The 27,259-nt window shown below is 44.1% G+C and overlaps 2 protein-coding genes across 4 annotated transcripts in view; one reads left to right on the plus strand and one right to left on the minus strand.

The window, feature by feature from the left end:
• Positions 1 to 426: 426 nt before the first annotated feature.
• On the plus strand, positions 427 to 24,606 carry XKR8 (XK related 8). Of its 2 annotated transcripts, XR_016018587.1 has the most exons (4): positions 427 to 749; positions 3,692 to 3,888; positions 6,152 to 7,014; positions 24,469 to 24,606. XR_016018587.1 is itself a non-coding variant. In XM_088790729.1 (3 exons), exons 1-3 carry the CDS (start codon positions 457 to 459, stop codon positions 6,811 to 6,813), a joined length of 1,152 nt encoding a protein of 383 aa, XP_088646855.1. In that variant the 5' UTR covers positions 427 to 456; the 3' UTR covers positions 6,814 to 7,671. The 2 variants fall into 2 exon arrangements, 1 of the variants encoding a protein (XP_088646855.1); XM_088790729.1 differs by lacking the exon at positions 24,469 to 24,606 and having other exon boundaries at positions 6,152 to 7,671.
• The window catches only part of EYA3 (EYA transcriptional coactivator and phosphatase 3), an 89,596-nt gene continuing 72,340 nt past the window's right edge, over positions 10,004 to 27,259 (minus strand). For both annotated transcript variants that reach the window (XM_088790727.1, XM_088790726.1), the window contains 6 exons: positions 26,817 to 26,875; positions 24,419 to 24,579; positions 22,185 to 22,299; positions 21,063 to 21,184; positions 16,902 to 17,002; positions 10,004 to 13,777 (listed from right to left, as the gene is read on the minus strand). In XM_088790727.1, coding sequence (XP_088646853.1) covers positions 13,697 to 13,777; positions 16,902 to 17,002; positions 21,063 to 21,184; positions 22,185 to 22,299; positions 24,419 to 24,579; positions 26,817 to 26,875 — 639 coding nt within the window. In that variant the 3' untranslated portion in view covers positions 10,004 to 13,696. The remainder of the gene's footprint in view (positions 13,778 to 16,901; positions 17,003 to 21,062; positions 21,185 to 22,184; positions 22,300 to 24,418; positions 24,580 to 26,816; positions 26,876 to 27,259) is intronic.

Raw genomic sequence — 27,259 nt, forward strand, 5'->3', positions numbered from 1 at the left:
TTAGTTCGCCAAGTCCAGCGATCTGCGGTCAGAACGGGCCGTTCTGGGTTTTTTTACGCCACAGTTCTAGCCCGGGCGCTAATCTCTGGGCCATTTTGGCCGTCTTAGGCCTCCAGGAGCCTCAAGTGCAAAACGAGAATCAGAAGCCTACTAAACTAAGGGCAGTACACCTTGGAGGGAAGTCTTCGGACCTAGTGGTCCTCGGGGCTCAGCGGGGCTGGGTGGAGGATCCCTGGGAAAGCTGCAGACCGAGCCTGGGGCCTCGCGAGGAAGGGCCTCGGGGGCAGGCCGCGGTCCTCGCTCCTCCCAGGACTAGGCGGGACAGGGAAGTCCCACCCAGCCGGCCCGGGCCCTGGGCGGCTCCGAGGGCTGTGCCCGCCTCCTTCCTGCCGCTGCATAGCCCCGGGAGGGCGGTTCCCAGCCCAGAGGGAAGGAGGGAAAGGGGCTTGGCGCGTCATGCCCTGGTCACTCCGTGCCAAGCTCCTTACGGACCTGATCCTGGTCGTATGGGGAACCGCTGCCTTCCTGATCAACCTGGGCGCCAACCTGTGGGTCGCCAGCCAGTATGTGCTCAATGGTCGTTATGTGTGGGCCGCACTGGTGCTGACGCTGCTGGGCCTCTCCTCGGTTGCACTGCAGGTCTTCAGCTGGGTCTGGCTGCGAGCCGACCCGCCTGGCCTGCACGAGTCGCAGCCTCCGGGCCGCTGTCTGGCGCTGCTGCATCTCCTGCAGCTGGGATACCTGTACAGGTGAGCGCCCCGCCCTCGGGAGGAGGGAGGGGGAACAGAGCCCAGCGGTACCTCCTGCAGCTGGGCTGCTAGTACAGGTGAGAGCCCTGACACGGGAAGCGAGTAGAGAGGAGAGGACTGGAACACAGGAGAGAAAATTAAGCCTCCGTGGGCACCTCCGCCTGCAGGTGAGCTTCCGGTCCCTTAAAGAGAACTCTGGCTGACAGTCCTCGGAACTCATCTAGCCCTACCCTTCCTGGCACAGGTGAAGAAACTGAGGCCCAGAAAAAGCAGGGAGGTGCATGATACGGAGTCAGAACTCTGGGATTCTGGCTCTACCACCTGTGACCTGGTTTCTGCCTTTCTCTGAATGTGTTTCCTCCTCTGTTAAAAGGAGCTAGTTGTCGCTTCCAGCGCAACACGGGCAGTGAGGGTACGAGAAGGGGCGGCTTTGGGTTAAGTTTTTTAAAAAGAAATATACAGAGACTTAATAGAGTTAAATCTCAGAAGGCCAGGGGTCTCATAGTTCTGAAAGACTGGAGCCCAGAATAAAGCCGACTGGAGGTTTTTATTGATAAGTATACAAGGGAGTAGCAGTGTTTTTGGCACGGTCTGTGAGACTCACTTATCACGGTATAGAAACAACCCAAACCAATTATGTTGATCTTCAAACAGCCGAAGCAGAAAGTCCTTGAGGTGAGGTATGCAACTCTTTTAAGGGACATATATCACACGTTGAAATGGTTTCACAGAGCTGAGCAGAGAGAGCTTAATCTTATCACTCTCAAGACTTTTCTCCCAATTAGGTGAGAGGGAAAAGTCAGAGCCAGCAACTGCTTTTCCCAGGCAGGGGGAAGGGGAGACAAGGCCCCTTCCCAAATCTTTTTAAGGCAGCTCATGGGGGTCTCCATGGGGTTCTGCCTGGCTTGAGTTGTCCCCCCCACCCCCCCCGTGGGGGATCTTACTCGTCATTGGCCGCAAACCCTCTTTTGGAGACTAAATAGAGAGAAACATACAGTCCCAGAGATGCACAGTCTCACAGACTATTCTTTCCTTAAGGAAAGACACGGGGAGGGGGCAGTCTGCTCGGCTGTTGTGTGACAACAGGTAGTAATGTAGAGATTGGTCTGGCAGGCAGGCCTGTTGTGAGGAGTGAAGGAAAGAGCATAGTGCTTGGCTCCTGGTGGACTGTAATGGCAAAGACTTACAGACAGTCCAGTGTGTTCCTTTTAGCTGCAGACCGGGCCTTGGGCAAGTCACTGGACCTCTCCAGGTCTCAGTTTACTCCTTGTTTCAGCGAGGATGGTCATAGTGCCTGCCTCTGTTAGGGATTAAATGAAATGAGACCTGTGAATTGTGTGCAGATATCAGCTAGCTTCATAATTATCTGGCTCATATTGGGAGTTTCCACAGCCCTGGCCCCTAGAGCAGTGCTTGTTCCCTCACCGCTGAGTGCCTCTCACCCTTTCTTTCTCCCCCACCCTGACGCCTCCCCCACACCCTGACTGAGCAAGAGGGCAGAGATGGGGGTCTGACTTATCCATGTCCCCGGAGCCAGCCAGGGCTGGGCACATGCTGAATCCCGGAAAATCGGCATGGGTTTTGCTCCTTCCTAGAACTGGCAGGGCCCTCTAGTGATGGGGAAACTGACACTAAAGGGTCAGAGTCATGCAATAAAGTCAGGACTTCATGGGGTCTGGGTTGGGATGAGGTGGCTGGAGCCAGGATCTGCTCTTGAATCCATTTTTATAGATTCTCTCCAGATCTCGCCTTGACAAAGCTGCAGTGAGTGTCCAGGAGTGGGTGAGAGAAGCTTTGAATGTTGCAGTTTTGCCTGAGGGGACTGTGCAGGCAGCAGTAAAACCCTAGGTGGGCATGAAGGGGCACACTTATTACCATCCAGGTAGGCCTCGATGGGGCCTGAATCTATAACTACATCATGCATCTTCCTTTCTCCTATTTCTTCTGCGTGTGAGGCATACAGAATGCACTGAGCTTCGTTTTTGAAAATGGGGTCTCTGTACCTGCCTGTGACCAGGCTGAGGCAGAGCCCTGCCATGGCACTGGGGGACCAGAGGCAGAGGCTCCTGTTGAGGGAGAGCCCCAGCCTGGGCCTGCCCACTTACTCCCTTACTGTGCTTTCAAGTCCATCCAGGGGAAGTAACAGTACATGTCTGATGAATGAATTTGAAGTGAGTGAATGGGCTCACCTCATAATAGCAAACTGAGACCAGTTGTGGTGGTGGTGGTGGGTGGGGGGGCTTGGTGCATCTTCCGCTCCTCCCTCATGTCAATGGGTCACCCAGGCCTGTCTCTCTAACCTCTGGACCCTCTTAACTCCACCCCAGTCTCCATCCCCACCACTCTAAGGCTCTCGTCCTTTCTTCCTGGACTGTTACACAGCCTCTTAAATGGATCACTGCTTCCAGTCTAGCCCCTCCCACCCTTCCTCCTCTCCACAGCCTGGGAGTTCCTTCTAAGGCACAATCTGACCTGTCTCACCTGTGCTCAGAAGCTCTCAATGGTTCCCCACCCCCCACAGGATCCTAAGAAATTATTACGATGCTAAAATTTAAGAACTATCACCTTAGGCAATTTCATTGTATGCCTTTGAAATTCAAACAGCTTTGGGCCTAAATCCTAATTCCACTGCTTATTAGCTCTTTTTTACAGGTGGGTCCTGTTTTCCCATCTGTAAAATGGGGATATTATAAGGCATAAATGAGACGAGGTTTGTGTTGAGCTTGGGACAGTGCCTGGCTAGCAGGAGCAGCAGTAGTTGTATTTATCCCCTTTTTACAGATGAAGAAACAAGTTCAGTGAGGTTGTTTTTTGCCCACAGCCCCACAGCATGTTAGTGATGAGCTAGGTTGGGAGCCTGTCGGCATCTACCTGATATGTAGGGGAAGGAGGAATGCCTCAGGACACTAACCTGACCCCTTGGGGCATCCGTATATGCCTAGGTGCAAGCAAGGCCTGCAGCAGGGGCTGTTGGTGTGGCAGCAGGAAGTGCCCTCCGAGTTTGACTTGGCCTATGCCGACTTCCTCTCCCTGGACATCAGCATGCTGCGTCTCTTTGAGACCTTCCTGGAGAAGACGCCACAGCTCACGCTGACCCTGGCCATCATTCTGCAGACTGGCCAGGCCGAGCACTACCAGTGTGAGTAGTGGTACTACCAGCAGCCAGCCCCCCTTTTATGGCTGGAGAAAGTTTCCTGCAAATATCAGAAATGCTTTCACTCTTTTATAAGGGCTGCTTAGAAAATGAGAACATCCTTTAGTCAGGCAGGTCTGGGTTCAAATCCAAAGTCAAATCCAAACTCTAGCTGTAGGAATTTGTACAAGTGACTCAACCTCTCTGAGTATGGTTGTTTTCATCTGTAAAATGGACATAACAAATGATCCTACCTCATAGGACTGATAAAAGGAATAAGTGAGGCGATGCATATATAGCCTAGTGCCTGATAAATCCTAATTGTAATTTTTACTATTTTGAAGAAAACAAATGAAGTATGTAGGATGCCTGACCCATAGTAGGCCACTTGTTAGTCAATACACTGTGTATTGGGCACCTTCACACACTTACGTTTTCATTGAGCACCTTTGTCCTGTCCCTGTGCTCGGGACACCTCAGTGAACAAGGACAGGGCCCCTGCTCTGCTGGGATGATAGACTGTAAAGCAGGTAGTTACAGTAAAGTGTGCTGAGTGATCTAAAAAGGAAGAGGCAGGTGGCCTTCTAAGCCATGGGAGAAGTTTGTACACTGAGGAGCTTTGGGAAGTTTTCTCCTGTGAAAGGGAAGTAATGTGCCCAAGGGCACGGACCAGCTGGGGGCCACGCTAGGACTCCAACTCTCGTCTGATTCAGGGTCCAGGGCTGCCCCTTCTCCGTCACACCCCTGCACACCTCAAGGCCCCCCTGCTGGAAATGCCCCTTCCTCCAAGGAGCCAGTCTCCACTCTGCCATCACTCACTGTGTGACCTGCAGAGTCTGCCACCTCTAGCCTCAGTTTCCATGGCTGTACAAGATGGGGTTGGACTTGATCTCCAAGGGCCCTTTCAGCTTGCTAACTTGAGTCTGTAGTATTAATCGAAAACAAAACAAAACAGTGACAGCTGCTGTCACAACCGGGCACTGTGTGAAAGTGCTTCGTTGTCAGCACTCACATTTATAGCCCTGTAGGTTGGTGCTATGGTTGTGTCCATTTTACACAAGAGGAAAGAGGTGCAGAAAGGTGAAGTGATTGGCCCTGGGACATGCAGCTTTCACTGGGCACACAGTTTTCTTTGTCTGAGGGCAATGGGTGTCTAGGACCAGGGCCAAATGAAGATAATCTACACCATATGTGGATGGAGGGCGGGTGGGAGTGGGGAGGAGCAAGAGAAGAGACAGATTTTCCCAACTTTTTATTTAGCAAACTTTTATTCGGCTGATATTTTGTGCCAGGTCCTGGGGATCCCAGGGGAGCAGAATCGATTTCCTGCAGAGCTCAGAGATAAGGAAATAATTACTCTAGACAGAAGTGGGTAGAGTGTTACAGGATAACCACTGTGGTGTGGGTTGGGTGGGGTCCAGATGGGTGACTCTAGGGGATATTCAAGCTGGAACTTGCAGGGTAAAGAGGAGTATGCCAGGTGAAAGGGGGCTGTGCTCCTGGCCTACCGACCATCCTGGGCACAGCTTGTCCAGGTTAGAGAATATGGGGTGTTGGGCCCTGCTGAGATTAGAGTGTGGGGTAAATAGGACAGTGGCCACAGATCTGATTCCAGGCTGGGCGTGGGTTCCTGGCCCAAAACAGCTTCCCAGTACATCGTTGAATTGATGCAGTGCGAAGGGGGCAGGGGAGGAAGCATTCTAGAGACATTCCAGTGCTGCTTCCCTCCCTCCCTCCCTGGAAGCTGGGGTGCTTCTCATCCACGGTGTGAGGGTGGAGGGGAGGGGAGCGAGGGAGTTTCTGTCCTTCCAGCCGGTTGGCATCACGGGTTTCCAGCTTCCCTTTCTAAGACTAAGAAAGGGAGAACGGGCTGCTGAGTTTCAGATCCAGGAAAGGCTTGGGCTCTTCCAGGAAAGGGAGACACACAGGGCTCTGTAAGATGACCAAGGTGTGGCCAGGGCCCAGCGGTGTAGATGACGGTATATGCCTCACACACTCATTCTTGTAAAAATATCACCATGCACCTGAGAAGTGGCACCTGAAAAGCAAAGCTTTATTGTGAAGGACAGACACCCTATTGGATGGAATCCCAGGTCTGTTTTGGGTTGTGAGAACTTATTTAATGTTCCCCAGCTATAGTTTTTCCTTCCACAAATTGGGGGTTTTAGTACCCACCTTAGAGTGGTTTTGAGGGCCCCCCAGTCAGTGAGCTCTGGGGGCACCAGGCCGGCTGCCCACTGGGCTCAGTTGTTTCCTCTTCCTCTCGCAGGGGTTGCTATCTGCATATCCTTCGTGGGTATCTCATGGTCACTGCTTGACTACCACCAGGCCTTGCGCACCTGCGTCCCCTCCAAGCGCCACCTCCGGCTGGGCTCCTCTGTGATCTACTTCCTGTGGAACCTGCTGCTGCTGTGGCCCCGAGTCCTGGCTGTAGCCCTGTTCTCAGCCCTCTTCCCCCGCTACGTGGCTCTGCACTTCTTGGGCCTGTGGCTGGTGCTGCTGTTCTGGGTCTGGCTTCAGGGCACCGACTTTATGCCAGATCCCTGCTCTGAGTGGCTGTACCGGGCAACAGTGGCCATCATCCTTTATTTCTCCTGGTTCAATGTGGCTGAGGGTCACTCTCGAGGCCGCGCCACCATCCACCTGGTGTTTCTCCTGAGTGACAGCGTCCTCATGGTGGTCACCTGGCTGACTCACAGTGCCTGGCTGCCTAGTGGGATCCTGTTGCAGATCTTGCTGCCTGTGGGAGGCGTCAGCTTCCTTTTGGGTCTGGTTCTCCGGCTTGTCTACTACCATTGGCTGCACCCTACCTGCCACTGGGAGCCTGATGAGGTGGATGGGACTTGGGCCTTCCACGCCCCTGAGTGGTGTCAGCTGCCTCAGAACAGACGCATGATGGGGCTGGCTCAGAACTTTTTTCCCAAGACATAGGAGGGAGAGGTGAACGGAGTCCTTTGAGGCAGGATCAGACCCAGCCAGGGGACAGAAGGACAGATGGAATCAATGGGTAGAATGCAGAAGATAAGCTAATAATGCTGCTATAGGCCTTGATTCACTCAACAAGCACTTGATGCCTCATCTTGCCAGGCACTGAAGACCAGAGTTGAATAAGACGGAGGCCTGCCTTCAAGGGTAAGAACAAGATGAGAAGGGCCCCAACTATGTACAAAACACTTTGGGAGGAAAGAGGAGACCCCGCCAACCCCTCTTCTCTTCCTCCCAACCAGTATAGCTTATGCCCCAAAGCTTCTCAGTATTGGCATTTCCACCTCCAAAATAATCGGTGGGGGTGCTGTCCCACCCCTTGGTTCCCCTATCTTGGGCTAGAATGGCCCTAAGACCTCCAGGTGTGTTCTCTAGAATTCTCCCTCCCGTGTCCCACCTGTCATTCAGTTCATTCACCAAGTATTTCCTGGAGCATTTTACGTGCCAGGAACAGCATTCTATCCTTGGAAGCTGGAACAAGATCAGCTGCTACCTCTACCCTCTGCAGCCCACGCTGGAAGCCAGAGATGCCCAGCTGGCCGGCCCACGTCAACCCCTCAAAGGCCCGAGTGTAGCTGGGCCAACCTCTGCCCTTGCTCTCAGCCAAGTGCCTTGTGAACCTGTGGTCAGGTTCGTGGCTCAGCCCACTGAGTACTTTTTCTATACTTCAGACAGTGTACTTTCTACCTCAGTCTATGTGAGAGGAAGAGAATGTGTGTGCCTATGTGTCTCTGCAAGTGAGTGACACTTTTTTTTTTGAACAGTATTATTAGGTTATTATTAAAACCTCATGGAATCCTCCAACCTAGTTGTGTCATTAAACTAAATTTACAGAATTCAAAGCTGCCGGGAAAGAAGGGGATCAGGGATACCAAGTCCACTGCTCAAAACTGGTAAAGGCCCTGGGACAGAGAAGAGGGCTGGCTTGTTTTCCACGTTTCGGGAGCTAATGAGCCAGTGTGGGGTTGATTGTTCAGGTGGGCATCAGAACCCAGATCTGGACTGACTCTAGTGTGTGCTGCTGGGCCTGGCAGGAGTAGCCACACCCTTTGCACCAGGAAGTGAATATGAGAGCCCAGGGGAAGAAAGCTCAGGGAGGGTATGTGATGAGTTGGCTCAGGGGATGTGGAAGTGGGCAGTTTCACCAGGGAGGTGGAACCTTTTGTTGCTCTTGGCAGGTCTGTGGTTTCGAGAATCAAAGAACAGGAAACAGGCACTGGAGACAGAAGACAAGGTTGCAGTCCCCACTGTGGTGGGACTCAGGATAGTCTCAGTTCCATTATTCATTCATTCATTCTAGTGGAGACATAAACAGGCTAAGTAAAACAGTGTATCAGAGTGTTAAGTGCTAGAAGTGGGGAAGGGGACAGGGAGAGTGTGTGTTTGTTTTGGTGTTATGTGGGAGTTGGTTTTACACAGAAAGGCCAGGGAAGGCCTCCCTGAGAAGCTAAGCCTTACTAAAGGGGATGAAGAGAGCCATGCACATGAATTTTATCCCAGACACCCAGTCAGCAGTGACTGGATGAAGGAGGGCTTGTAGTGGCTTCAGCGATCACACAGAGATGAGGGAGAGGCTCTGGGAAGATAATACTGGTGCTTTTTTACATACATAGAATAGTGGAGGCAGAACAGATTTCCAGACTTCTGAATTTCCTCGATCAGTAAAATGGCCAACATGATCACCAACTTAATTTTAACAACAACAAAAAAAGGCAGTGAAAACTACCACCATCTATTATCTTCATCATCTCTAAAAGAAAGGATATGACAACGTCAGGATAAGGACCATTCTTTTAATTTATTTAATCACACAAAAAGTGAACTCATCATTTTTCTCAACTCATAAGGAATTATCAAGGGTGGAGACCCGACAGCGGGCTGGCTCAGTGCCCAACCTTAGGACCTAGGTCCTAAGTTTCACTAAAACAAATACTTGCTCCATTTACTTTTCCACATTTCTTCTTGTCATAAAGTGGAGAAGACTAGGCTCAGGGGAGAAGCCAAATATGTTAACAGAAGATGCAATGTTTTAGGCAATTCCCCGTTTTCCCTAGAAAATCCAAGAATGTTTTTAATTATTTTGCGGTAAGTTTTCATCCATACTCTAAACGAAACTGTCAAATGATGGTAATATGTGTACACAATTACTAACTCCAGACAATGTATCGTGTACTACCTAAAAAGCTGTAGAAAAAGCTTCGTTTGAATATACACTTAAAAGTTTACAGAATCAAGAACTTTCAAAAGACAGTGACATTACACGCCATTAGAAACTCCCTTTGAAGAGTCCCATCATTCCTTTTTAAATGTCAAGAAACTTGTAGAATAAAAACCTCCTGAATTGCTTGCCACCAAAAGTTGTTTTGAGAAATGTGCAGATGTTATACTTACTGTAGGGAGAGAGGGAGATGTTTACTCCTCGGGTTTGAGAAGCAATCAGTATTCTAATATTTGTACTTACAACCAAGTAAGGACACAGCAACAACCAAGTTTACTTCAACTAGTGTGGTCCAAAGATGCGCCTTCTGTGAAAAGATTTAATGCCTAGAATACATGACAACCCCCCTTTCGGGGGCAATTTGGGGAAAAATACATCTTGTGGTCTGACATGTATGTTACTTGGAAATTAGAACAGAAATTCTGATCTTCACTGGAATAAAAGGCAAAAGAATTCTCGACTTTTCCAGACCAGCAATAAACAGACTCAAATCGGAAGAAATGAAATGAGAAAAAGTTAATGTGACATGAAATTAGCCCAAATCAAACGATGTTTGATATCAGTTTGTCAGTTTTAATTGCTTTTGTGTTTTAAGCTCAGCACAGTAAGGTAGTCTCTAATAATTAAATTTCAGCACATTTGACAGCAAATGAAATCTCTTACCAGTCCTAAACTTTAAAAAGCAATATATTTTAGAAACTAAATAAACTTTCCCTTGCAAATTATTTTCCCATGTACATTTGTTTACACCAAATAGTTTTGTTTTTACTTTTTTGGTGAAATTAATGACTCAGTTATTAAAGGGTGCTTATCTTTCTAATGAGCTTGTCAGATTTTTTTACAAAGCCCTACTTAGGAGCCGACTCAGCTGGGCAACTGAGCTGATCCTATTCAGAAAAGACACGGGAGCAAACTGTATAGAAAATAAAAACTTTATTTTTTTTTCAAGTTTACAAGATAGTTCCCATTACATATAACATTATGGTCAAGGACTCTACAGCCACGAATGCCCGCAGTCACATAAATATATCCAATCCAATCAAAGCCTTTTCCTGCTAAAACGAGGCATCTGTAATCCAGAGGGTCAGATTTTGAGTAGAAATTGTCCTTAATGGGATGGCTCCCGTCAGTGCATTAGGAACTAGCCAGTGAGCCTTGCTTGCTGGAGCTGTATGACTCCAAGGAGAGGAAGGGATGGAGGGCCTGCTCGTCAGGGAGGGGACAGAACTAGATTTTCTCTCTTGTGATTTAAGATATTTTAGAATCTCAGAATTCAGATTTGGATTGTATAGTGTGACTATCTGGGGAGTTCCAACTTTTGGATGAAAAAGGAAACCAATTTAGCGGTAAGAAATAGAAGCTTGAGGGGCCCTACTTGCACCCTTCTGCAGGAGCGAGGAGAGGAACGCCCAAGTTCACCACCCCCTGGCTTAGACCACCACTCTCCCAGGCAGAGGGAGTGCAGCTCTGCCCCTCTACTCCTCTCCCCCATGCTCAGTGGCACTGACACCCATTCAAGGGAGTGACCATCTAGAAACTCCGCATGCTGCAGCTGGAGTTTGCCAATCAGATTCTACCTGGGAGCTTTAAAGCTGAGTTTGTGTAAACTGCGAACAACCTGTGGCAAAAGTCTCCTGGGACACTAGCTTTGCCCCCCCACCCCAACTTGTAGAGCAGAAGACAGGAAACACCCCAAACCAAACAAAAGCATCTAAATGTGGAGCAGGCATCCATTCTCCTGGACACCACCAGCTGCCCCAGGGGCACTGGACAGGGTGATGCTAAGGCACAGTCAGTTTTACATTCGAAAGTCAAGCCACCTCTAAAACCTAGGACACCGGACAACTCCAGATCACCTACTAGACACGGTCCTCACCATGAGACGTGCAGGCCCATCTTATAGAACCACAGTGCCCGGCGAGGGCAAGGACGCATCATGTGGCTAAGTTCACGGGGACTCTCTAGTAAAGGGCTCCCCACTAACGAAAGGACCCCAGTGTCGTTGGCCCCTGAGCTTCCAAGAGCTCTTGGTGCTGCCCACTCATTTTCCTCTCCGGGTCTTTGTGCTGGAGAGGAGGAAAACACAGGCTAAAAGGAGAACACTGTGTTCCCTGGACAATTCATGGTGGCCAGGAGGACCCAGGTCCCATCTTCTGCCCGCCCTCTACGTGACGGCTGCAACAACCCGAAAAGAGCAAAGGCCACTCTGTTCAGAGAGCTTCCTCACCTCTTTTGGCCAATTTCAAGTTCTTTTTGCAAAGACCTAGGCTGGGCAGTCATGGCAGAAGGGAAAAGGCCATTGAAAAAGGAGCCCAAGTCATATTTTAGGAAAAGCTGCTCCCAAAGGACAGGGAGAGGGAGGTGTTTGTGCATGATGGGGGTGCCACTCCACAGCCTCACAAACCTGAAGCACAGCACCGACAGGATGGCCTATGTCCCCAATAGGGCAGGAAACCCAGTTACACTGCCAGTAGGCTGAGGGCTTGGCGCCTGGAAGAAAAGACCCACCCTACAGCTTTCTAAGATCAATTGTCGAGCAAGGCAGAGCAGCATCTGGGCAACTGTTAAACTCAGACCAAGGCAAGGTCTGCTTCAGACTGCATACCCTCCACCCTGCCGATGGAAACAAGGCCAAAGAGACAGCGAAATAATGAGCACTGACTTCAGCAATTCTCCAAAGACCCGTTCCCTAAAACTGTGAGGCCGGAAGCAGTTTCTCAATCCGTTCTGAGGAATGTGTAGAACAGCTTTTATCCGCTGAGTGGCCTTGGGAGGAGTCTGGTCTCTCTGTGCTGCAAGGATATGGATATGCAGAATTTCTGGGGACAATTACAGCGGGGGTTGGTCAAGGATACCTCCCCCTGAGGACCCAGACTACATCTCTCTGAGGTGCTTAGATAATCACCCTTTTCTGCAGCCTGGGAGAGGCTGAACTCCCTCAGTGTTAGGGAAGTTTATCCTGCCTGAGCACATGTCCAGGTTGGTCTTCAAGGGAACACCAACACACACAGCTGGGCTGGAAGGCTGGGACTAGTGCCTGGCACCCACCCATCTTCCTAGAAGTCAGGCTGAGAAGATGTTCCTGCATTTGGCCCAGGATTAAGTTTCTAGGCATGGAGTAGGGGGTCCAGTACCCTCATTCAAAACAGGAAAGTCTTTCTAGCTTCTGGCTTCCCATTTTAGAATGAGATTTAAGATTTAAAAAGTGGGAAAATTGGGTTCTGATCACACCAATCTCCTCTTCAGTTTCAGACAGAGATCTGGGTAAATATATGCCCCAGAATAACTTTCATATGGCGTAAAAGATTCAAAGGAAGTCAACTACATTGGTAGTTTTGGTCAAAATATAGTTATGAGCCTGTTCTTAGACGTGCTCTGACTTCTTGGGTCCAAAGCCCAGGGATTGGCTAGAGCTGCATGGAGGTGGCTGTGGGGTACCGAGAGCAGGAAAAAGCCTAGCACTGATGACTAAGAAGGAAGAGAAGGCTGTAGGGGTGAACATCTGTTGAGAGAAGAGTGCTTCTCTGTAGGAGGAAAATGTGGCATCTTCCTGTTTCAAGAGCCAAAGAAGCGGAAATTCACAAGAAGCCTTAGTCGCTTCTCTCCAGTTTGGAGGAAAGCCCCCGGGGGCAGTTTTGAATCAGAGAGTCAAGCTGAAGGCGTAGCGTTTACTGTCTAAGAGGTGTTTCCAGGATTGTGCCATCTGATTAAAGGGGAAGAGGGATTGGAAAGGGAACTAAGGCTTTAGGATGGGAAATAGCAAAGTCTGAAGTTAATCAGTGTCCAGTGCCCCACTCTTCAGCAAACTAGGAGATGGAAGAACAGGAGCGAAACCACCCTAGAGAGCAGACCACTGGAGCAGCTAAAGAGGTGCTATTGTCACAGAGAGGTATTTTAGATATTTCAATTACTATTTTCCAAGAAAACTTTACACACCCCTTTCTTGCTAGAAAAAGAAAGGAGGGAAAACCTGCTTCAGAGACCAGACCCTTACCTATAAAAAATTACATATACATTCACTGGGAATATGCTCTACAGCTAAGGAGATTATAGACTGCAAGAGATGTTATTACAGGTCTGCCACATTTATCCTATCACAAGTTAATAGCAGTTCTCAATTAGGTCACGGACTAAGAGTGCAACTCTGCCCCAAGAATTTCCTTTCCTTTGTCTTCATTTTTTGCAATAAAACAAAACAAAAAACAGAAGAATTAAAAGCACTGTAGCTGCAGTGAATCTACTGTTCTCTCAACCCAACTGTCTCCCGCTTCTGCACGAGGATGAACACGGGCTGCAGCTCACTCTTAGCAAAAACAAGCTTCGTCCCTTGCAGCTGTTGGTTCTGATTGTGTTCTCGCCAGTATTCCATGGAGAAAGATGGTGCAGGGGAGGGGGGAAGAAAGAAAGAGAGAGAGAGAGAGAGAGAGAGAGAGAGAGAGAGAGAGAGAGAGAGACACAGAGACAGAGACAGAGAGACAGAGAGAGAGAGAGAGAGAGAGAGAGAGAGAGAGAGAGAGAGAGAGAGAGAGAGAGAGATCCCAGTTGGTTCCGGTCTCCAGCTCCCTTCAGGAGTGAAAAGGAGCTCATGGGGAAGGCTCTTCATTTCAGTTCTTAGAGAAAATCAAGCTCCAAAGCCTGGTGAAGGGACACCAGGTCTCCATGGTTTGTGATCCTCCAGAAAGGCATGTTGTGCTAGAAGAGAGCAGGAACAGCTGGTTAACCCAACTTCTTTTGGGAGCTCATATTTACCCAAATCCCTTTCTCCACAGACGTCTCCCAAGGTACTTGGTAACCTTCTCTACTGCCCACCTCATGAGGCTGTCATAAGGATCAAGTAAATCATATGTATCAGGACTTTGTACACTACAGGACACTTTACAAATGTGAGAGATTTTTATTCGGTTTCAGTGGTAACTCTGTGCTTTTATGAGAGGTATATTTATTCTAGCTATCATATAGGATCTTCAGGAGCAAATGAAATATCCACATAAGAAATTAGTGTTAATACTACATTTTCTTACATTGAAGAAATATTACATTTTCTTCAATTTCCTGTAAGTTACAGCTACAAGGCCCAAATCTTGTCCATGACCAAGATGCACAACATACAGACCTAGGAAATAATAAGCCCATTATATTATGTGGTTAGAATTATGCCTAGAATACTGCGTGCTCTTCTGGAAGCCTTTTTAAAGAGCTTTGAGAAATGCAAGTGTTGGAAACCATGTCCTGTAAAGCTCAAGGGGAAGAGCTGTACTGACTGTCTTGTTTAAACTATTACAAGTCACCCAGAATATTGAGGTCTAAAACAGTTCTTGTGGCGTGTAGTTTTTTTCAAGCCTGCTGCTTACACAAGTATTTAAAAGGGTTTAATACACAGAAGAGGAAGCGGGCTTGTTATGTTGTGCTCAGAAGTGCCAGACGAGGACCAAGATGTGAAAGTTAGAACTAAATTTAAGTTCACATGAAGGCGGGACATCCTAATAGTGTGAATGAGTCCACAGCAGAACAGGATCCCGGGGAAGCAGCCTCCTTACTCCGGGCTGTGTTCAAACTAGGACTAGAAAGTCTTCTGTCTAAGAAGCTGCAGAACAGATCCCTCACACGGTGAAGGCTGAACCGGACAGAGCTCTAAAGCCTTTTCCAGTGGGGGTATCTATGGTAGATGCGTACAGGCATCAGCCTGGAGACACCAAGTCTGCCAATGACTGAGTTGTACTTTTTCTCCCCACTCCCTTCTTCACACCAAGAAGCACTGATACCTACAACCACTACTAGTATCTTTCCCAAAGGGCAATAAGCACTTTAGGATCAAAGCTCCAAAGATGACACATGAAAAAAATAAAGGTCCTTGAATTGCTACATAAAATGGCAAATGAAAACATAATGAGGTAATAATGACAACCGATTACCACCAACCTCAAGTTCATTAACGGTTGCTGAAGGTCTGTATGTTAACTGAATGAAGAACATTAGGACAGAGGACCTAATTGGCAACCCACTGCCTCTAAGAAACAGAGAAGAAAACTGAGGTGGAAGGGAAAGGACTTCTGTAGATCCATTTAGCAGATGAGGAATTCAAAGAGGTAAGAAAATTGTCCAAAGTCACACAGCTAATAAGTGATTGAGATTTGAATCTGTGTGATTTTTAGATTCCATAGCCAATGATGAATATGAACTGTCTGAATTCAAAAGAAAATGTCGTTTTACATGTTTGTAAACATGTGAAGGAAACCTAATGAGAGAATTTAAAATTAGACACACAGGCCAAAAAAGGGATCTCTAGGCATAGAATTATAAAATCAAAGATTTTCAAGCAAGTTGAGCAGATTACATAATCAAAATCACTCATTTTACAGATGAGAATACAGGAACCCAGAGAGACTGAGTAATATGTTCAAGGATATATCTAACTATTATATATTTATACACTTATAAATATTAAAATATAGACAACATTTTATATAAATAATTTAAAAATCATTTTATTTTTTTATTAATGGTACAAAAATCCTTTTTGCTTTTACTATTAATATTTTTGGTGAGTGCTAAGTGAATATGCATAATTATTTTTAAAAATCTTGGGTTATTACTTTTTGATACAGTAATCCAAGAGCAGAGTTGGAAGTTCAGCTTATTTTGATATTTCGTTATTTAAAAAGAAAACCAAAAACTCACGAAGATACGTAGATCCAATACTTATTTTTCAATTCTATCCACTCAGTCAAAAGTTTTTATTGAAAATCAGTAAGTTTCCACCTTTTCTACTGTCAATTAACTGTTCTTGACAAGTAATTGGAAGGTACTATTTCAAATTTAAAAAAAAAAAGTGTGGGGTGGCTGGTTAGCTCAGTTGGTTAGAGCACGGTTTTTTTTTTGGTTTTTTTTTAAAGATTTTATTGGGGAAGGGGAACAGGACTTTATTGGGGAACAGTGTGTACTTCCAGGATTTTTTCCAAGTCAAGTTGTTGTCCTTTCAGTCTTAGTTGTGAAGAGCGCAGCTCAGCTCCAGGTCCAGTTGCCGTTGCTATTTGCAGGGAGCGCAGCCCACCATCCCTTGCGGGACTCGAGGAGTTGAACCAGCAACCTTGTGGTTGAGAGCCCACTGGCCCATGTAGGAGTCAAACTGGCAGCCTTTGGAGTTAGGAGCCCGGAGCTCCAACCGCCTGAGGCACCGGCCGGCCCCTAGAGCACGGTATTCTTAACACCAGGGTTGCCGGTTCGATCCACACATGGGCCACTGTGAGCTGGGCCCTCCACAACTAGATTGAAACTACTATTTGACTTGGACCTGATGGGTCCTGGAAAAACACACTTAAATAAATAAAAGTTTTTTTTAAAAAGTGTCTGAATCTCACTGAAGTGTTTCATTTTAAAATGATGACTTTAAAATAAGTTAGAAAAATTTGTCTCCAAGTGTAGAGATATAAGAATTTTTATAGATGATATATTTATATCTATTTCAAAAATAAAGTGATTATTTAAAAAAAAAAAAGGCAGCACTACCCCTAAGGTGAAGACGGAAGACAGGGCCCACATCAAATTTAATGATGGGGGTCTCTGTAGCAGGGCTCAAAGAGCTTAAGATTTTTGAGTGGCAGAGAGGAGGGGGGCAGGAGCGGATTTAGCAACTTATAGGGAAAACTCCCATCTGGGGAAAAAATGACCTTCTTTCTCTTTCTTAAAGAAAAATGAGAGGGGAAGAAGAAGGGAAAATACTGTAAATGCACAACAGATTGCTAAGATTTCTGAGTTTTACCACTTTTCTAAATGCTTGGTGCCTTCCCACAAAGATTATTTTCTTTACCATGCTTACCTGTTTGGCTGCTATTTCTTCATCTCGTCCATCTCCAATCACTACATATGTGACTTTCTTTCCAAACCTTGACACAATTCTCTCAAAGCAGCTCTCTTTACCTGATGAAAAAAAGAAATGGGCTGCTGTTAGGTTCACCTGCCTGTGCTTAGACAAAGTAAGTGCAGCCCCCGTAGTTTGCTTGGTGGGGAGTTGGGTGGCAGCTAGAGATCCACTAGGCCCCCAGATCTATAAATGTGAGGCTAAGTGGCCGGGCAGAGCAAGAACTGTGCACACCACTTCCCCCAACTCCTGTACTTTACAGCTTACAAAGCAGTTTTCAAGTTATTTAATTCTCAAAACAATCCAGTGAGATGGGTACCATCCCCTATTTTGACAGATGAAAATGGGACCGAAGAATTAGCAACTTGTTCTAGATCACAAACAAGCTTATAACTAGACTTTGGGCTCCTGGCTCCAAGTCCAGGCTCTGGACATTGTGACATGATGAAAGGATATTTCTGAGGGAAAACTTTTAGTGTAGGAAAAAGAAGTGGAGGCATACAGCCCTGATGTCTTGTTAGCAATAAATAATAGACAGCCATTTCACTCCAATTCTTCATTTTCCAGAAAGTCCTAGACATGGGTCTTTCAATGGGGGAGGAGCCCCAGAGCACCAATGAATAGAGCAGCAACGTTTATCACATCTGGAATTTCCTCACTATTATACTTTGCAACTGCAACTGAGATACTGTAACATTGAAATTGACCTTGGGAAATGGGCGATTTGAATCCACTGCAGACAGTTTTCAGACACATGGCAATATAGCAAAATTCAAATCCCATCAGGAACCAACACCTAAAACATGTACAGATGATACTGCTGTGGGAAAGACACTTTATTTGCCTAAATAAATAAAAAGGAAATTATTTCCCTTGCTTTTCCTTCACTTTATTTCCCTGTTCTGCCACCTTTTTCAATTAGGCAAGGTCCTAACTCTGCTTCCTTCTTCATCCTGCTCCATACCTTCTCATCCTTTCTTTTTGCCAGATCCAGTGACTTAACACCAGGTTTCCTATGTTAATAAAAAGGTACCTCTTCCTCAAGGTACTTGACTGCCATCTCCTGGAAAATTGTTGTAAAAAGCATGCAAATACACAAACAAAAGATGACCGCGTTGCAACTGACAAGAACCTATATACCGCTCAGAAGTCCTGCTTGGTACATCTGAGTAACGGCAAGTCTCTGACATCCCTAGCCCAAGTGGCACCTCAAACCAGGTTGACAAGTCAGTCACCTGGACTATTTTGGGCTTCAGTCTCCTACTTTTAGTACAAAGCTTGGCTTACGTACACTTAGGTCCCTTTCAGTGCTAACATTTTACAATAGCATTGTCATGCCTTACATCCTATCAGGCATTCAATCAACGTTTGCTGAGTAAATGCATATTAATCTCACAACTGATTCAGTGCATGACTATAGTCTATGTCTTCAGCCCCAATTTAAACATTAAATAACTTTAAAGATAATGAATTCTTATGTTCAAAGGGTTGAAGAGTTCTTCGTCTAACTGCATTCCAACCATTACACCCTTACAACCTGAGCCAACCTTTGCTAGATTCACAGTCTAATTTACGATCTGTCCATAGAAAACAACTTTTAAGTCAGGATTTTAGACTTTTCCCCTAAGACCCAACAAAGGGAATGTCTCATATTTAGAGGACAAGAACACAGAGATGTTTTCATGGTCCTGGCAGACAATGATCAAGGATGAAATACTCATACATTTAGGTATGTTTCCTCTAAAAGGATTAAGAGACAGAGAGTTACTAAGAGCTCAAAGTAAAGAAGTAGCTACATGAAAAAATGACTCCAATATAATTGGTAAATATACCTCTTCATTATATACTCTCAAAACAATCCTGTTCAGGAGGATGAAGCCAATGAATGACGGGTCAGCTCACCAAATGCCAAGCAATTGAAGCTATAATGGCAAGACCAACCAAGCCTTTGGAGAATACTAGGTTCCTGGGTTTCACCTATCAAAAACACTTCTGACAGTTTCAGAAATGATTTTGAAAATTATCTTTAATGTCTAACATCACAGAGAGGCCATTAAGAAAACTACAATTCTGAAGTCATTTCAGAGGCACCGAACAAGTATTTCCTCTCCTTGCTCCAGTTCCCCAGAGCCGTGAAGGAAAGCCTTACGCCTCTCACTGTGTTTACCAGGGTGCCAGGTACCACTACAGCTCTCGATGAAATGGGACCAGGAAAATCACCAAATAAACACAATTACTGTCAGAGAGAATAAAATTGTTTCCATTAGTTTGATAAGATTTTCGGTGCCAGGACTCAGTATAACAAGCATTACACAAAATCTATCTTTCAGGTGTGGTAGGTTCAGTGAATGCCCTGGGTTCTTATGAAATGCAAAGTAAAGTAGTGGCAACAGCAGCAAAATCTGGAGGGGGCAGTTTTCAGATATATCCCTCCCCACTCCATATCGCTTGTAAATGAAGTTATTCAACCATTCAAAAAAGGAGAATGATAAAAATGTCTGTATACCTACCACCAACCTGGTTTTGTCAAATCTTAATACTTTATAGTCGCTTTAAATAAAAAAAATATATATAAGAATGAGACATTACAGATGTATATGAAGTTTCCTATGTACCCATAGTGAATGTTATTCTTCTCCCTCCTCTCTCTCTGTGAGTATATATCCATAAAAAATGTATGGTATTGTTGTCAACATTTCTTACCTTTACATAAATGTTACGTACTGTGCATATCTGTCTGCAATGTGGTTTTCTGTGTTCAGCATTGTTTTTCATATTAACCCTTATGGATAGATGTAGTTTTAGTTCATTCACTTTTAACTGCTATATACTATTCCCTTGTTTGAATATATCTATTTATCCAATTCTTTTCACTGACAGGTTCACAGATAGACTATTTCCAATTATTTTCTATTATGAACGAGGCTGCATAAAAAAATCTGTGTCTATTTCTCTTGTGCATGTCACATGATCTCTGTTGCAATTATTCAACTCTGTTACTGTAGTATGAATGTAGCTATGGAAATGATTTGGGCATGACTACATTTTAATAAAACTTTACAAAAACAGGCAGTGGGCAGAATTTGGAATGTGGGTTATAGTCTGCACTAAAGTATACATATCTAAAAGTGGTATTGCTTGGGTTACTGCACATCTTAAAGTTTACTAGACATTGACAAACATTCTCCAAAAATGGTTATATGGTTATATCCATTTTCAATCCCATCTGCAGAATAAGTGTTTGCATTTCCTTGACAAAGTCTGACAATGTCAGACTTAAATTTCTGTCAATTGGATACATGAGAAATGCATCACATTTTAATTTGCATTTCCTTAATCTGCAGATCCTTAATTAGTGAGGTTAAGGAATTTATCATGTTTACCGACAATTTGGATTATTGTGAATAATGCTATTATGAACACAGCGTACAAATATTTCTTTGACAACCTGCTTTTAATTCTTTTGTATATATACCCAGAAGTGGGATTGCTGGATCATATGGTAGTTCTATTTTTAATTTTTTGAAGAACTATCATACTGTTTTCCATAGCAGTCCCATCATTTTACAATCCCACCGAAAGTGCACAGGAGTTCCAATTTGTCCACATCCTCACCAACACTTGTTATTTTCTGTTTTTTGGTAGCAACCATCCTAATGGGTGTGAGGGGTTTAATCATTTTTAAATATACAGCTTAGTCCTTGATTTTTAACCTAGTGCTTTTTCTATTATACTACTATACTGCAGCATTCTCTCTGTGAAAGAGAAATCTGAAATGAAGCAAAAGTAGATTTGTAAACTAGGTATACTATGTTCTTTCAAATATTATAAAACAGCATCATTATTTTAAGTCCGACAGACCTGGATTTGAGTCCTGTTTATGTAACTTACTAGCTGTGAAGCCTTGAACAAGCTACATAACTGTTAAGCCTCATCAATACCAAGAGAAGATTGCTGTGAGGACTGTGTGTGTGAGTGAGTGAGTGTGTGTGTGTGTGTGTGTGTGTGTGTGTGTGTGTGTGTCAAGTGTCTAACAGAGGGACTGGTAAATAATAAGTGCACCATAGGTAGGAAATATTATTATAAGGCCAGTGACAAGAAACAGAACAGAAACCATACCAATTTTGGTAGCACTATAGATGTTTTCAATAGGAAATATTTCTCCAAGCCCATATAGGAGAACCTTGGCCAGAGCTGGAACCAATTGGGTTGTAGTGATCAGAACATTCACACAATTCTTTCTAGAAGGGAGACAGGAAGAAAAGAAAAAGGTGAAACCAAACCAACACAGGAGCAAGAATTCAAACGGATCTTCTCTTTAGGATCTAATTATGAAAAATAACCTCAAAGTGCCTGGTATGATATTTGTTCAGTGCCAGTGCTCGGTTATTGCTCTAATCATCTCAGGTTTATTTACTTCCCATATCAAAGGACAGAGATTCTATAGTGGACACAGAGCAGCAATTTGATTCTTCCCTCATTTCCCTTGAGACCATTCTAGCTCACTGCACTTGTTAGCAATTACCACCAACTCATGTCGTTGACACCACTCTCTAGAAAACAAATGACAAAGACTTTCAGTTACAGTGCTATTTCATCTGAATGCAATTCAGCCCCTAAATGAGATATGATTTAGGTCCTCTCTGCTCTTCACACAATAGCAACAGATTCCAGACATGTCCTTTATAAACTTCACCAAATACCCCTGGTGTCAGTTTTACTATCTGCTCCATTAGGTTGCAGATCTGGAATACCTATTTGAGGAAAGAAGCCATAAGGATATTGCTGCAAATATGACTATATTTATTTCCCATTGTAAGCTTCAAGCTGAAATCTCCTTAATGTACCCTTTTCTTATGGCTCCTGCCTTCCTGAGTAGGTTTTGATACATTTCTTTGGAGCTCCCTGTACTTAGGATATTTGAGATACATCTCCTACATGTATTCTTTGATGTCCCCAGCCCCACCTCCTGGGCTGGAGATTATGGGTTACTGAGTTTTAATTTTGTGAACAAAAGGGAAAAGAAAAAGGCTTTCATATATAAATATTCTCTTAAAACTCTAAGGTGTGCTGTTAGTGTAAAACGACTTCGCCTCCCACCTAACCTAAATACTTCCCTGCTTCATTTAAACTCCTCTAACCCCTAGCCCAAACCTTATTTTAGGGACTGGCCTGTCCTGGACTGGTGTAGGAAAGAGTGTGTCTCTGAGAGGATGAGACCTACAAGAACCATTTCCATACCTGGACTGGATGAGAAGTAAGGACTTTAATGCAGTTCCTAACCAGGAATCTGTTAAAACTTCGATTTCTGCTCTTAGTCTCTGCAGTGCTTCCTTTCTCTGTGGACTGAGGAGACCTTTGGGAATAAAAGCAGACACAGTTATCATTTGACAACATATCCTTGCTGACATCGAGGAAACAACTTCTAAATTCAATTCAGAAATAGTGTGAGTCATTGAAATATTCTACAGAGCTAACATAGTTCTCTTCTTGGTAAAACCCTAGCATAGCCTACTCAAAATGCCTTTTTGACTTTCTTCATCAGAATGTTTTGCTGGGGGCACACCCACAGCAACAAAATGGCTGATAAAACATTCTGATTAGATTCTGGCACAAGCTCTTTCATCACTAATCAGTAACATAATTGGCAGACTGGTGGACCATACCTTGAGTAGCACAGCTTTAGACATGATAGTAAGAACCAAAGGGGGAAAAAATAAGTGTTAGAGCTGGAAGAGTCTGCAGCATTCCCAATCACTTTCTAGAGAAACCTTAGCTCAGGGAGGAAAGGGGTGCTGCCTAAGATTACACAGCAAGCTAGTGGGTTTTGGTCTCAGAAGTCTTTCCACTACCATATACTGCTCCCATGGTGACTGTGCTTTCCCCCTTTTCAGGACACATCAACCTGAGATTCCAGGTTGAATGACCAACTCTCTGAATGTCATTTATTTGAATTGTACTTACTTCTGAAACAACTCCAGCTGATAAGAGACTAAAACACTGTTTAAGATCAGACAATTAAGCATAAAACAAAACAGAATTCACCTGATGAGAAAATGTTATCAGACATTTGAGTTATAATATTCAAATAATAAATCTGGCCCTGAATTTTCTATAGTGAAGGTAAAAAGAGAAATCCTGTAGTCTATTACCAATGCTCCATAAAAACAAAGGGCATTTTTATGAGGATTAGAACTGTGTATGATTTGCTTTCAGATTGATGGTTTCACAATACAACCCTAGAATTAGATGCCTCTGAATGTTTCTGATAAAACAAAACCAGTACCTGTATGTAATATATGATATACACATAAGTGTGTGTGTGTGTGTGTATTTCTTTTATCTACATCCTCTTGGTCAAAATTTAGTCATGACTTGAAGACCATGTACTTAATTGTAGGAAGGTTGAAAAATGTAGCTTTTAGTTCAGGTGGCCATGTGATTAGATAAAAGAGTTTTATTGCTATAGAATATACTAGGTACAAATCATCAGTCTTTACTAGTGTCTGCTCTTCAGACCACCTGCTATCTCTATACACCCTTCTTCTTCCATAAATAAACAACATATTTCCTGTTGTCTTTCTAACAGAGACAATTCCGAAGTCTCAGTCATATTAAAGACTCCAAGTCTAGGATGTGAACGATGTGCAGTCTTTTCTACTAGGTCCAAATTTTGCTCCTCTTGGTCCAGTAACCCATAAACTAAAGGATTTAAGTTTTTGCTTCCCTTTTCCTGTAGTACAGTAGTATAGGAACAGGGTAACTAAAACCGAAACCCCATCTGGGAAAGGGGAGACTGGGTGATGCCCAATTCCAGCTCTGACACGGTCACTAACTTGCTATGGCTGCGGCCCTCATTACCCTCATGGTGAACATCAATTTTCTTGAATGCAAAATAAGGGATTTAGATTAACTCTAATGTCTCTTCTAATTTGAACAATCTATGGCTAATTAATTAACTCCACATAATAGAATTTTAGGCCTAGTGGCACCTGACATTTGAAATATTTCTGGGCAGAAAGAATTTCCAAGGTTCTTCAAATCACAAATGGAAAACTACAAACCATCAACTATAAACTTAGTCACTAGTTCTAGCTGACTTGTCCTGATGGTTATATAAATAAGTAAACAGAAATATATGGTAACCTATTAACTAGTATTGATAGTAGTTAGGACTCCAGAATAAAACACATGTCATCAAACATAATCTATGGAACACATTTCCTTTAAAAAGGCATTTGTCTAAAAAGAACAAGAGAACTTTGAAAAGTTATGCTAAGAGAAGTCCATGCAAAATGCAGAGCTTTCTCCCCAAAGGATTTCAATCAAACCTTCATGTTTTTTTTCAACAAGTTAAAATGTTACTGTGGCACAAATTCATAAGGAGTAGCCAGGGAGTTCTAAGGAATTCCTGGAAAAGAAAACAGGAAATCAGAAGGAAACAGAAAATTAGGCTGGTTGTACGCCACACTTACCACCCACGTTGCTTTTATGCTTATCATAGATTTCTCTCACTTTTCGGTAGCGGAAAGCCAGTTTCCTCATCCAGTCCACACCTCCCTGGACACCCACAGAGGAACCATGGCTGCCACTGCCTCCTGAACCACTGAAACCATCTGTTGAGAAACTGTAGTTGCTGCAGAGAGAGGATAATGAAAATTAAAACCTCTACCGCAAGGAGTTTTTGGATGAATGCCATCTGGGATTCTCTGTCCTATTCCTGACGTCTGACATTAAAGGTAATGGCTTCAATGATCTTTTCCCTTAATCTTTGTATGTCAGTCTCTCACCAGTCTTCTATCTCACACCATTACTTCTATAAAAGAAAGGATGGAGAGGAAGGAAAGAGAGGCAGGTACAATTCAAGCACCAGCAGCTCCTAGAGGCTGGCTTGGGATAGGGCATCATTTCATTAATGACCGAGTAGCTTACAGTGAAAAAAACCCAGAATACAATTTTTTTTGGCACACAAACACACATACACACTCAATGACTGCAACTATGTAAAAAAAAAAAATAAAGGAAGGAAATAACCCAAAATACTAATAAAAGTAAGGTAATGGGCATGTTCTCCTTCAGTGATTTGTTGGCTAGTTTATTAAGTTCATGGGTCACTGTGGTGGCCTTAAAATATGTCCACAAATTCTTTAATACTCCTCTCTTCTAATTCTGCTCCCTTTGGGTATGGACTGTATTTGAAAGTAAACAGAACGAGGTGGAAGCGATGGTGTGAGAGTCAGAGACTAGGCTTCTCCTGCTTGCTCTTGGAGCACTTGCTCTGAAAGAAGCCAGCTGTCACATAACACTCAGAGGCACACATAATGAGAACTGAGGCCTCCTGTTATCAGCCACATGTGAGAGGTGAGAAGCAGGTCCTCCAGCTCCAATCACGCACTCAGATGATTTTAGCTTCAGCCAACATCGTGATTTTAATCTCAAGAGACCGTGATTCAGAACTACCTAGTTAAATCACTTTCAAGTTTCTGACTTCCAGAAACTATAAGATGATAAATGTTTATTGTTTTGAGCTACTAAGTTTTGCGGTAATTTGTTATATAGCAATAGATAACCAATACAGCCATACTTTGGAGATATCGTAGTTTTGTTCCAGACCACTGCAATAAAGTGAATGTTGCAATAAAAAGCGTCGTGATCAATGTGTAAAAACACATCTAAGAAGCACAGTGAAGTGAGGCACAATAAAATGAGGTATGCCTGTATAGTTACTTTCCTAAGTAAAGGAAGTCATTTTAAAATGACTAACAGAACTAGAGACAACTAAGTTCAATCAAAAGTCAAAATAGAGTTCAATAAGTGTGAGATTCTATATTTAAGAAAATAAAGATGTCAAAACATTAGGTAGATAATTATTGGTTAGCCACACATGTAAGAGAGAAAAAAACAAAAAACTAGCGTTCAGAGTGAATCATAAACTGCTTCAGACCAGGCCTTTTCCTTAAAAAACCAGGCCTTTTACTTAAAACACTAGCGAACTCGCATAAGAATGAAAGGTGCTTTCCGTGGCTGTGCACCACTGGACCCTGTGCCTGAAGCAACAGCTTTCAATACTTGTCAGTACTACAGGATTAGGTCCTTACTAAGTGATATGTCGAGTTCTCCTCTAGATTTGAGAGTTCACGGATGGACCAATTTTAGGGTAGACACAGGGAAGAACTTTTTGCCTATGAAAAGGGATGAACATTAAAACAAATCAACACAAAAAGATACGTGCCAGTCTTTTTTCTAAGAGGCTTTAAATATAAGCTAGATAAATTTTTGGATTGTTCTTAGCTAAGACTACTGGGTTGGAAGACAGTAGCCAAGAGAGAAATGAGGAGACTGAGTAAGCATGTTGCCACTGAGACCTCCTTTGGCATTCACTGTGATATAGTGTTTAGGACTGTCTTCCATAGGCTTATTCCTGGCACCATCAGACCCCCTTGATTAATTTCCTTGGTGAAATTCCTGATGCTTATTTGTATCTAAAACTAAACAGTCTGAAAGCACACTCCTCCTGACTGAAAATCTAGCCAAAGAGAAACTAGTATATTCCTTACTTTTTTTCTTATCCCATCATTGCTACCCGTTCTTCAGGGTCATACTCAAATTCTATTGCATTGAGAAGGCCGCTCCAATGTAGCAACCATCTGCTCCCCACATCCACAGAACTGCTTTCTTTTCTGTGCTCCATCACATTTTCTATTGTCACCTTCTCATACCGCATGCCATCGTTAACTATGTTTGTTTCTGTGTCCTCTAATAGATTGTGAGCTCTTTTAAGGCTGTCTTATTCATCTTTGTTTTCCTCTAACCTAGACAGTGTCTTGTGCAGAACAGGTGAACGGATGTTTAAGACATCATTGTTTTTATCACCTCAAGTCTTGGCCATTGTCATCAGAAGCCACATCTTCCACATGCACCTGGTCACACTCCTGTTAAAAGACAAAACCACACGCTATTCAATCCAGTGAGTAAAAGTACTATTACCACCATGATATGTGGTACAAATACCATAAACAGTGGGATGATGAAATACCTTATGGTCTGTCTCTCATGTGTGGAGGGTCGCTCTCACCCTCTTTGCTGTCCAACTTCTTTTAGGACCTAAGTCACGTCCCATGGTCTTCATGAAATCTTCCTTATTATCCCAACCCTCAGTTATGCTCTTATCTCAACAGTTCATTTTTCTAGTAGCTCATGGGTATAAGCACAGGCTCCTTATAGTGTTGGGTGTGTCTATATTCTCCATTAGACTGAAAGTTCCATTTACCTGTAGGCTTCTCATGGCATGACCCATATCTCACATCTCCTTTGTA

The sequence above is a fragment of the Rhinolophus sinicus genome, chromosome 14 (assembly GCF_057876585.1).
Source record: "Rhinolophus sinicus isolate RSI-liver-muscle chromosome 14, RSI-T2T, whole genome shotgun sequence".
In the NCBI taxonomy this organism is placed as follows: domain Eukaryota; kingdom Metazoa; phylum Chordata; class Mammalia; order Chiroptera; family Rhinolophidae; genus Rhinolophus; species Rhinolophus sinicus.

Bases quoted from the DNA above. Each gene is read 5' to 3' on its own strand.
- XKR8 (XM_088790729.1), top strand. From the start codon at position 457: ATGCCCTGGTCACTCCGTGCCAAGCTCCTTACGGACCTGATCCTGGTC. The intron at 750-3,691 runs GTGAGCGCCCCG...GTATATGCCTAG, and splicing joins CAGCTGGGATACCTGTACAG to GTGCAAGCAAGGCCTGCAGC. The intron at 3,889-6,151 runs GTGAGTAGTGGT...TTCCTCTCGCAG, and splicing joins CCAGGCCGAGCACTACCAGT to GGGTTGCTATCTGCATATCC.